Source organism: Salmo salar, chromosome 07 (genome assembly GCF_965601325.2).
Source record: "Salmo salar chromosome 07, fSalSal1, whole genome shotgun sequence".
Lineage (NCBI taxonomy): Eukaryota > Metazoa > Chordata > Actinopteri > Salmoniformes > Salmonidae > Salmo > Salmo salar.
The window spans coordinates 19031859-19043980 of record NC_138297.1 but is presented as its reverse complement, the minus strand read 5'-3'; the positions used below and the strand labels follow the sequence as shown (position 1 = coordinate 19043980).

General features: G+C 39.9%; 1 protein-coding gene across 3 annotated transcripts; it reads left to right on the top strand.

The window, feature by feature from the left end:
• The first annotated feature begins 200 nt into the window (after positions 1-200).
• On the top strand, positions 201-5286 carry LOC106608625 (palmitoyltransferase ZDHHC21). Of its 3 annotated transcripts, none has more exons than XM_014206680.3 (8): positions 201-283; positions 879-1079; positions 1171-1269; positions 1818-1929; positions 2279-2417; positions 3128-3244; positions 4547-4590; positions 4865-5286. In XM_014206680.3, exons 2-8 carry the CDS (start codon positions 926-928, stop codon positions 5007-5009), a joined length of 810 nt encoding a protein of 269 aa, XP_014062155.3. In that variant the 5' UTR covers positions 201-283; positions 879-925; the 3' UTR covers positions 5010-5286. The 3 variants fall into 3 exon arrangements, with proteins under 3 accessions (XP_014062155.3, XP_014062154.3, XP_014062156.3); XM_014206679.3 differs by having other exon boundaries at positions 204-334; XM_014206681.3 differs by having other exon boundaries at positions 245-334; positions 915-1079.
• Positions 5287-12122: the final 6836 nt, after the last annotated feature.

The window sequence follows — 12122 nt, the reverse complement described above, 5'->3', positions numbered from 1 at the left end:
CCTTGACCTCAGATTGCATGATGGGTCAATTACATTTAGTTTTTGAAATTATATATTTTTTTCTGCTTTTGACGATTGAATATAATTTTTACGAATACAAATAACAGAATAATGTTTTTGGGGCTGGCAAAAAATACATCTACAAAAAGTTCGAACGCAAGTCCAATAGGTGGCAGCAGAACTCATATTGTTGACGGCATATTATTCATCACAGTGTTGCTGCACCTCCACGGAAGTAGCCACTAAAGAACTGAACTGTTGTGCTCATGGAAAAAGAGCGATCGTAAGTGGGTATCCCTCTGAAGTTTAGCAATACACATCCCCAGCTTGATAGGTAGGTGAAGTAACTAAAGTAATGTGATATCTACATTTGAGCTGTTACTGCTATGCTAACTAGTTATCACCAGGTCTGACGTTAGTTATTTGCAAATCAAGTTACATTTCTAGGAAGACCAAGCCCAGCTAGTTAGCTAGCTAACGCGTTAGCTACCTGTCAGAATAATTAGCTAGCAAGGTACAGTAGATAGCCCAACATGTTTAATGTTTCCACATTCTAGTATCTACCTGTCTCCTTGACATTATCTACTTTCAGAAAATATGTTGCTGGCTACTAAAGTGTCAGTATGTAAGGTACAATCAGAATGTTTAACTTGTGTAGTTGTGGGTGTGTGTATCTAATGAGACGTGTTGTTTGGGGTGTACCCTATCTTAATAACTCATGTACACACCTCAGATGAAAGTCAGAAGAAGTGTATGAGAAAGTGAGATAAAATTGACTGTAAACTCAATGGTTATTGAGAACAGCCTTAACAGGTGCAACCTAACCTATTGATTAACTCTGATCATAAGCTCTAATTTAGCTATCTTTTTTTCCCCAGGGAGGTTATGACACATTGTCCGTCTGTGTCCCAAAGTGACAGGAGCCATGAAGCTTCGGCTGCACTTTGTGATGGACCCCATGGGCTGGTTCTGCGTCAGTATGGTGTTCGCCATCTGGCTCTACAACTCCTTCTTCGTCCCCAAGTTGGTGCTACTGCCCCATTTCTACGAGGGGAATATCCCTTGGGCCTTGGTTGTCAGTGAGTATTAATCCCATAGACCAGGTGTTTAGTTAGGTCTGCTTCATCATTGACTTTGACTGCTATAGTCATCCTGTACCTCTCCTCCTAGGTTACTACTTAGTATCAGCCCTCTGTATGGTTGCGCTTTTTAGAGCTTCTACAGCCGACCCTGGCCGACTACCACCCGACCCCCACATCCCTCACTCAGGTAATTTGACATTCCACAGCCTCTGTCACAAATACTGATATATAATGTATACTGAGTACAAAACATTAAGAACACCTTCTCTGTTCATGACACAGCTTTCACCTGGTCTGTCTATGATCCCTTATTGATGTCCTCCTCAATCAGTGTAGATGAAGGGGAGGAGACAGGTTAAAGAAGGATTTTAAAGGCTTGAGACAATTGAGACATGGATTGTGTGTGTGTGTGTGTGTGTGTGTGTGTGTGTGTGCCATTAAAAGGGTGAATGGGCAAGACAAATGGTTTAAGGGTCTTTGAACGGGGTATGGTAGTAGGTGCAAGAACGTTATGTCTAGAACTGGAAAGCTGCTGGGTTTTTCACGCTGAACAGTTTCCTGTGTGTCTCAAGAATGGCCCACCACCCAAGGACATCTGGGGACGGGGGGGGTACAACTAAATATTAGGAAGGTGTCCTTAATGTTTTGTATACTCTTGATAAGGTCCACTGATATAAAGTTTGTTGCCTGGGTCACGGCAAAAGTATAGATTTTGACATGGTTACTTTGTTTCAGAGCGAGAGCAGTGGGAAATGTGTACCAAGTGCAACATGAAGAGACCAAAAAGGTCCCACCACTGTAGTCGTTGTGGCCATTGTGTACGTAGAATGGACCACCACTGTCCATGGTAAGGCTTCAGAAACTTCTATCACTCCCATAGGACATTCAGCTAAACAAGACGGCTCGTTCTGGGGGGACATTTAGAATTTTCTGTTGCATTAAAAGAGCTGACGGTGATATTGTCAGGGTGTCTTTCACTGAACTGGCCAAGAGAGGGGGACAACTGCACCTCTTCTTTAGCAGCACCCCCAGGATTGCCACATATTTAAAAAATGGATTGACAGTTCATTGAATGGTTTAGGCCTACATATCTGTTTATCTTCATGGGTAAATGTGCTTGATATTTGCCAAGCTTGTAACCTAGGCATTTGAGCAGTCCTGTAAAATGTATTTTTCTCCCTCTTGTCTCCTGGCAGGATCAATAATTGTGTAGGGGAGGACAATCACTGGCTCTTCTTGCAGCTCTGTTTTTACACACAGGTCCTCAGTTTGTTCACCCTGGCTCTGGACTTCTGCCAGTTCTATTACTTCCAGCCCTTGACCACATTGGACCAGGTAAAGTCAAGAATGAAAAGTGAGGCCTTTAACGCTAAACTAGAATGACCATTACTGGACAGCTTGGTTTTTGTAATAGCAATCACAAGGAAGAATTTCGTCATCAATGATTTGGATGACTTTCTAATTCAATTCAAGATTTGTCCATATTTCCTTGGAAAGTGTGTAATCAAGCTCTTACAGATATCTGCCTGCCACACTCCTAAAACCACTCTGCCTTCTATGCCTTGATGAACATTTTAATGAGATGTACATGAACACATTTGCAGCTACAAGCTGAATTGCAGCATACATAGGCCTACGTAGGCAAATAAATAAAACAAAGATATTTTTTAAGTTACTGGTATTTCAGATTTCATAAAACCTTTTTCACAGTTAAGCAGCATTGAGCAGTCTCACAAAGTAGGGCAGGCATAGGGCTGTAGTAATATGTGTCAGTGAGAGTAGGGAAGGTCCCGTTTGATTGGATCGGGTAGATCTGCAACAGAAATGGCCTCGTCTGAGAAAACCATGTGCTGTTTTCCTGGGATTTTGCAAGCTTCTGAGCAAAGAATCTGCAGAGATGGGACTCCAAGGTTTGTAAACCCAGGTCTTTACATTCAGAGTAGGAGGTGTAGATAGGCGGTATGCTGAATGTGTGAAAGGAGTACGGGAGTATGTACATGGTGCTGTGAAGTTGACTTTGGCCTCTCCTGGTTGTACTCTCACAGGAGGCATTCATGGCACGTCATGAGCTCGCCCTGATACGAGTGTCTGCGATCATGGGTCTGGTGATGTTCGGAGGCATGAGCAACCTCTTCTATACTCAGATGGCTGGCGTCCTGACAGTGAGTCAAATCTCTCTCCTGTTTATTTGGATCTCCATTAGCTTTTGCAGAAGCAGCAGCTACTCTTCCTACTGTCTCTTGTTAGAGATTGTGGTCAGAAAATTGTAGTCAAGTAAATATCAACGTATTTGTTATATATCAAAGTAACATGTTATGCACTGTTTATACTGCCCATTTCATGCAACCCAGTTCTTTTCTAATTCTGATGTATGCCAATCTGCCTCAATTCCATTCCCTGGGTATGCTACTCAATCCATATTCTTAGCTATTGTTACTGGAGTAGTGGGAATATTAGGATGTGTTTGTGAACTTGACCATGCCCTTGACTGTCATGACTCCTTACCAGATGAGCCCTCACCTTTAACCTCTGTGAGTGGATTGACAGGATGTAATGCACCAAGGTGTAATAGACTTAACAGCTTACATGTGAGCCCAGCCGCGTAAAACCGTCTTATCTGGACCGCTAAGTCGTTATTTCTATTAGTGTCCCTCTGGGTAAACGTGGGTCCTTCTCGTAGCCACACAAACTTTTTCTACTTGATGACATTAAGGGATTGTGGCCTTGAAGGCCTAGTTAGTTTTGTACTTGTCTTGTTGCACAGACCCATGAACAAGCTTAGTAACAGATTTGGTGATTGTCCAGGTCTCAATGTATGGGTGCATGCCACCAGAAGCCATAGGTTATTTTCAGACAACAAATCATATGGTAAGGAAGGGAATTGCAGGATGTTGATCAGTTGTTTGTTGTTCACGGAGAAAAACAACCTTTCAGGAATACGTTAAGATGATAACAGCATGTTAACAATTGACAATAACTATGGATAGTCATGTGCTAGTTAGGCTATTTTCTTGTTGATTAAACACGTAGAAATGTCCTTTTCGGAAAACAACTTAATTTGGAAACCTGGGCCTCACAGCACGGGTGGGCGGGTGCATTAATGTCTCCTAATTAGCATGTGGTGTGTTATCTGTCACACTTTGTGTGTAAGGCGTCCATTTGAAGAGATTTTCCTGGCTAATTAGTACACATGCAAATATATATTCCAGGACAGCCTGTGATCATGCAAACTACATTTTACATTTTAGTAATTTAGCGGACGCTCTTATCCAGAACGACTTACAGGAGCAATTAGGGTTCAGTTCCTTGTTCAAGGGCACATCGGTAGATTTTTCACCTAGTCGGCTCTGGGATTTGAATCAGCAACCTTTTGGTCACTGGCCCAACGCTCTTAGCCACCCTACTCAAAGATGTGAAATCTATCAATATTTAAACTATGTTCCTCTTGTGTTACCGTCTAACAGGACACCACCACCATTGAGAAAATGGCTCACTTCTCAAATGAAATGTAAGTAGCATGGGGTTGTTCCTTTGTGCTGCCTTTGATACAAGGGACAAGAAAATAATTTGCCTGGCTCTGTGGACAGCCTCTTCAGGTTGCGATTTTACTTATCTGATTGGAAACAATTTGTCCAGCTAGTTGACAGGTCATTGCAGTACCAGTAAGTTGAGAATTTGGTGTTCCACAAGGTTCAGTGTTGGTACCTCTGTTTTTCCATTTTGGGTCCATTCAGCCTTGAGATCTGTGCACACGCTTGTGAACATTATTTTCTCTTTCACAGAGGCGGGTCTGGTGGTTGGTCAAAGAAATCCTGGCAGCGGACTCTGGCCGAGGTGTTTGGCACTACCTGGAAAATCCTGTGGTTCATCCCGTTGAGGAGCAGGCAACCACTGACCTTTCCCCACCACTTCCGCAGTCATGTGTAGATAAGTGGAGCTCTGTCCCACTTCAGTCCAGACGGTAGGCTGCCATCTCTGACAGAGAATACACTGTGCACACTCTCAGCGCCCCCCACCTGCCTTCACCTCTCTGTTTTGTGCCATCTAAGCTGGTTGGTAGTATTGGTTGGCCAGTGGATACCTTTTCGTCTTTTCCTATAGGAATCACATTGAAAGTGCTTGAACTGGGTCACAAACTTCTGCGACAGTCGAGAGACATTTTACTAAGTGCAACCTAATGCCCTCCCTTATACTTACTAGGGGCTCCATTGTGCTCTGTTGTCACATTGAGGGAACCACTTTAAGGGGAAATTGCTTTTTAAAGGGAACTTTGACCAAGGGAAATCACAAAGAACTACAAGTTGATTGTAGGTCCATGTAGACCTTCAAACGACACAAAATGCTAACTCTAACTCAGTAGCCAATAGACAGCCAATTAAAAAATATATATAATTTGTGCCTTCTTCTTGGGACTTATGGTGCATTCATGTGTCATAAATCAACAGTGTTTCTGCTGTTGTCTGGTGGGCTGTGGGCTGTTGTTTTCAAGATAAAAAATGACATTTTTAGTCCGTCTCCCAAGTGGTTTGTATACTTGCCTTTTACAGAAGGCTATACAAGTAATTATTTTGGTTAGAAGTTGGATATCAAGTGGTGGGCAAATTGGTTTGTGGATTGCTATAAGAAAGAGTAGTTCCATGATTGAACTGCATTCCATAATGATATTGTAAAAGAGTTCCTTTGCTTGACTTTTTTAGCCATATTTAAAAAAAAAAAAAAAATTGTTATGATGCTCCTATCAAAACGAAATGCCACTATTAACACCTGATTTGAACAATGTTATAATGTCTTGTACAGAAGGTAAACTTAAAGTTGCCATGAAACTCATTATGTGTCGCATCTTTGATATTTGCTCCATAAACCTTTTTATGAATGGTTTGAAGTAGAATTTACTCAGCTGGCTAAATAAAGTTATATTAACTTCTATTATTAATATATTATGCACTGAAACACAAGTTTTAGTGTACCACAGATCAGGGGTGCAACTTCCACTGGGGACGGAGGGGGGGACGGGCATACCACCCCCCAGACACATTCTGAAGTTGAATTTTTGCCCCCCCCCCCCCATTTTATAATTGGAATGTGATACAAAACAAGGCAACGGTGGGCTTTAGGACCGTGCGGATGCCACCGAGCGTTCGGGTCGGTTGTTTGGAGTGTTTATCAGACTTGATTAAAAAATATATATATAATAATGTCCCCCCCCACTTCTAAAACCCAACGTTGCGCCCATGCCACAGATATATGGTAGAGACCGGCAATGAAGGAGACCTTCGCTTGCAACATGACTGTCTGTCATGCATCATTTTGTCATAAACTAGCATGACGTCTAATAATATCTATAATGTCAGCCTTATGACAGTGTTACGCAGGCCTTATGACTGTTACGCAGGCCTTATGACTGTTATGCAGGCCTTATGACTGTTCCGCAGGCCTTATGACTGTTCCGCAGGCCTTATGGCAGTTCCGCAGGCCTTATGGCAGTTACGCAGGCTTTATGATAGTATTATGCGGGCCTTATGACAGGGTTCAAGTAAAGTGTTACCCAAATATCTTACTGTCAAAGTTGGTAGTTGAATTTCTTAGCCGTCACAACTCAGTTGCACTGTTTGTTTCTGTAGTTCAGTTGGTAGAGCATGGCACTTGCAATGCCAGGATAATGGGTACAATTGCCGGGACACCCGTACGTAAAATGTATGCAAGCATGACTGTTAGTCGCTTTGGATTAGGTGTCTGCTAAATGGTATATATTTTATTTATTATATAGTACAAATAAATAAATTAAAAAGTACAAATTTGTGCACTATTCACACACTGTACCTTACAAAATTGGTTGATAGATAGCTACTTACGTATCGAGCTACAGGGCTGTAACAACCAACCATCACAACAGTGGTAACCATGTCTTTATCTCCCACTAAAATAAAGATAAAATAAAAATAAACTTTCATTACCATCAATTAGACAAACATCACAGAGTCGTTGTTCATCCATTTTAAAAACATTTTTGCTTGTTACTTTTTCAAACCTCCATACTGCCTAAAGCCAAATGATTTAACCTTACCAATGACTAAGACTAAAAATGTCACAATGTCACAATGAACTGTATCAACATTAATTTCAGGGTATACCAAATAGTTGTATTTATATTTATCTGCTGTTGTACACTTGGTTGTAACATTGTTCATAAATCCTCCTCCTACTACTACTAAATATTCACTGATATACTGTACCTCTGTATTTTTTTGTACACATTCCACTTTATTTTTCTACTCAAGTTTTATTTTGTTTTTATGTACATGTTTTCACAACTGTTGAGTCGATTACTTTTGATAATTTGAATGTATGATACTAACTTTGAGTTTTCTGAACCTAGTGTGACTTAATTAACCCTATCAGACCCGAGACCCCTTATGTTATCAGGGCTAAAAGTAGAACACAAAACAATTTGACATAAATAGTTGCATTCATAAGATTCATTGATAAAAAGCAAAAATCTGATAAAAATGAATTTATATGAACGATGTAAGTACAGAAATTGTTTGCTCACTGGGAAATGAATATCCAACTCGTCAGTGACAACTCTTTGGAGTTTGATAGCAACTATGAGCTTGTTACAGTAGTATAGGCACTATGTCCTGGGATTTCCTATGATCTTCTATGTTGAAGAACCCCTTAGCTTCTAACGACTCTTGTGTAGCATGTGGGCGTCACAGAGCAAAACATTTTACACGTGCGTGTTCGTAAGAGTTTCGGCTTTTCATAGGCAGCTTTCAATAGTTTTTATAGCTCAAACCATTCGGACTCATTTTTGTAAAAAGAACCGGTCCGAGCCCCCTCGGGATCTGCCCTTGTCTCACAACACAGCTCTAGTCAGCCTCTGTTAATCACACAGACTAATGGTATCTACGGATGCAGAAGAAATAGATTCATCCAATAGTGAAAGCCAGAAGTCTGTCGCTCAAACCCACTATGTTTTAAAAGGGGCTAGAAGTCCAAAACGCCCCGGCATTACGGTGGGACTCATTAGGTGAATGGAGTCTCAGAACACTGTTTATGTTAGTATCTAGACATCGATTGATGTTGAATTGTTTTCATGTTAATTGTGAGGACAGCTGCTTGTCTGTCATATTTGTAGTTTCTCTGATTGTTCCTAAATGGTAGTGGACACTGAATTCTTTCTTTTTTATAACAATATTGTCTTCAATTTTAATTTCCTGGTTGGTATTGTGTTGATTTGTATGTTTTATACTTCATACTTTCTTCATTATATAGGATGCATCATATATAGGATAAGGGGAATGTTAATGTTGCATTAATGCAAAGTACATGTTTTTCGTTTACACTTGAAGTATCTGTCAATCATCGCACATCACCAATAGGAGTTCTACCAACAACTGTCTTGAACCATAGATGTATTTAAAAACAATCTTTGTTAAAACTACATCAACCGTTGCTTACAGAATCACCAACCTACTTTGGCGTCTAAAAAGGACCTTTTGTGAGGATCTGTATCCTCACTATGTCCCACAGGGCTCAGTGCTGAGTCCCCTGCTGTTCTCCATGTACAGTGCCTTCAGAAAGTATCACACCCCTTGACCTTTTCCACATTTTGTCGTGTTACAAAGTGGGATTCAAATTGATTTAATTGTCTATATTTTTTGTCAACGATCTACACAAAATAGTCTGTCAAAGTGGGAAAAAAATTATACCATTTGTAAAAAATAAAAATAGATATATAATAGAAAATAAAGATAAAACCGTAATATCTTGCTTAGATAAGTATTCAACCCCCTGAGTCAATACATGTTTGAATCACCTTTGGCATTGATTACAGCTGTGAGTCTTTCTGGGTAAGTCTCTTAGAGCTTTCCACACCTTGATTCTGCAACATTTGCCCATTTTTATTATTTTCAAAATTCTTTAAGCTCTGTCAAATTAGTTATTGATCATTGCTTGACAACCATTTTCAGGTCTTGCCATAGATTTTCCTGCAGATTTAAGTCAAAACTGTAACTCAGCCACTCAGGAACATTCACTGTCTTCTTGGTAAGCAACTCCAGAGTAGATTTTGGCTTGTGTTTTAGATTATTGTCCTGCAAAAAGGTGAATTCATTTCCCAGTGTCTGGTGGAAAGCAGACTGAACCAGGTTTTCCTCTAGGATTTTGCCTGTGCTTAGCTCCATCCCATTTATTTTTTACATTGAAAAACTTCCCAGTCCTTAACAATTACAAGCATACCCATAACATGATGCAGCCACCATTATGCTTGAACATATGGATACTGGTTCTCGGTAATGCGTTGTATTGGATTTGCCCCAAACATAACACTTTGTGTTCAGGACAAAAAGTTAATTGCTTTGCCAAATGTTTTGCACTGTTACTTTAGTGCCTTGTTCAAACCAGATGCATGTTTTGGAATATTTTTCATTCTGAGCAGGCTTCCTTCTTTTCACTCTGTCAATTAGATTAGTATTGTGGAGTAACTACAATGTTCTTGATCCATCCTCAGTTTTCTCCTATCACAGCCATTAAACTCTGTAGCTGTTTTAATGTCACCATTGGCCTCTTGGTGAAATACCTGAGCGGTTTCGTTCATCTCCAGCAACTGATTAAGGAAGGACACCTGTATCTTTGTAGTGACTGGGTGTATTGATATACCATCCAAAGTGTAATTAATAACTTCATCATGCTCAATGTCTGTATTATTTTTTTTGTTCTTTTTACCCATCTACCAATAGGTGCCCTTCTTTGTGAGGCATTGGTAAACCTCCCTGGTCTTTGTGGTTGAATCTGTGTTTGAAATGTACTGCTTGACTGAGGGACCCTACAGATAATTGTATGTGTGGGCTACAGAGATGAGGTAGTCAATTACATTTTTTTTTAAATAATGTTAACCACTTATTACACACAATGAGTCCATGTGTCTTATGTCCCTTGTTAAGCCCATTTTTACTCCTGAACTTATTTAGGCTTGCCATAACAAAGGGGTTGAATACTTATTGACTGAAGACATTTCAGCTTTTGATTTTTAATTCATTTGTAAATTAATTTGTAAACATTTCAAGAAACAGAATTCCACTTTGACATACACTAGTGTGTAGGCCAGTGACACAAAATCTAAATCTAATCCATTTTTAAAACCAGGCTGTAACACAACAAAATGTGGAAAAAGTAGGGGGTGTGAATAGTTTCTGAAGTCACTGTAGGGGCCAATTCTGACCCAACTCTCCCCTCTAACTTAATCACTTGTGATGGTGTGTTGTCTTATAGCACTATGTCATGTAATGTACCAGTACTGCTGTAATCATTGGACTTCCTACTACTGCACTCCATTATGTGCCTTGATGTTGGGATTTTGCACTTTTTATTTTATTTGGGTAAGGAAATTGGCATTAACATTTGCCATTGACATGGATCTACTTACAATGTTTTATTTTGTTGTTTAACCTCCTTATTAGCATCAACTTTAAATAACTTGCTCTAGATAAGAGTACCTCTTGCTTAATGACTAAAATGTAGGAAAAGGAGGAGGAAGGAGAGTCCACGTTAAGTCTATTGTAGTTTTAAATCTAATTGAATTGCCATAGATGAGTCACGCATGTTCAAAGATAAATGTTTACACATTGTTTGCTGCTCTTTTATATTTAAAAAGAAAGCTGTAATATTACACGGTTAGAGATTTCAGCTTGAAGGACCAAAGTTATGCTGACTCGTACGTTTTGCTATTTGATTCTCATTAGGCCTTTTTTTTGCGGCAACAACTTTTCTTTCTCAGTGTAATTAGGGAGAATGCGTGTGTTGTGCATATAGCATTTCTATATTCCGGACTGTTGTGTAATGAATTTTACTCTAACTGGACATCAAGACATAGACTTGGGGATGTATTAGAATTTATAGAGGCTTGAAGCGTAATAACCTTTGTCCCCAGGAGGTTGCAATAAGATGGAATTTAATTTAACTGTATCTCAATTACTCTACTCAATGCTGATGTCTCCATACGCAACATAATATATATATATATATTTAAAGGAAATGTCTCGTAGATGTTGATGGGCCACCTATATGCCATTACAGTTTTTTATTGCACTCATTAAACATATACTGAACAAAAATATAAATGCAACAATTTCAATGATTTTACTGAGTTACAGTTCATATAAGGAAATCAGTCAATTGAAGTTAATTAATTAGGCCCTAATCTATGGATTTCACATGACTGGGCCGGGGCGCAGCCATGGGTAGGCCTGGGAGGGCATAGGCCCACCCACTTGGGAGCCAGGCCCAACCAATCAGAATGAGTTTTTCCCACAAAAGGGCTTTATTACAGACAGAAATACTCCTCAGTTTCATCAGTTGTCCAGTTGACTGGTCTCAGACAATCCCGCAGGTGAAGAAGCCGGATGTTGATGTACTGGGCTGGCGTGGTTACACATGATCTGCGGCTGTGAGGCCGGTTGGACGTACTACCAAATTCTCTAGAGAAATTAACATTCAGTTCTTTGGCAACAGCTCTGGTGGACATTCCTGCAGTCAGCATACCAACTGCACGCTCCCTAAAAACTTGAGACATCTGTGGATTTGTGTTGTGTGACAAAACTGCACATTTTAGAGTGGCCTTTTATTATCCCAAAAGGTTTTTAAAGAAATTGTTCAGTTCAGATATCATTTGGGAACATGTAAGGAGAGAAATAATGTGAAGTTAATGTACACATTTATCTGGGTTATAATATATACATTTTATTTTACCATATGTTTTAATCATGGGGAATATAAATGCTGCCAAGAGTTATTATCATGTATTAAATAAATGGTGTAACAAAGTTCTGAAATGGGTTTTATTGTTGTTTCTTACGGGATAATTTCTGTACGGCAGGGGTGGTCGACTGCTCCTCCTGGAGAGCTACTGGGTGTGCAGGCTTTCACTCCAACCCTGCTAAAACACACCCGCTTCTACTAATCACTTACTCAATCAGGTGTTGGAATAGGGTTGGAGCAAAAGCCTGCACACCCAAAGACTTTGAGGAAGGATAAACTTAA

Excerpts from the sequence above, each read along its gene's own strand:
- LOC106608625 (XM_014206680.3), top strand. The coding sequence starts at position 926 with ATGAAGCTTCGGCTGCACTTTGTGATGGACCCCATGGGCTGGTTCTGC. Across the intron at positions 1,930-2,278 it reads ATGGACCACCACTGTCCATG|GATCAATAATTGTGTAGGGG; the intron begins GTAAGGCTTCAG and ends GTCTCCTGGCAG. Across the intron at positions 4,591-4,864 it reads GCTCACTTCTCAAATGAAAT|AGGCGGGTCTGGTGGTTGGT; the intron begins GTAAGTAGCATG and ends TCTCTTTCACAG.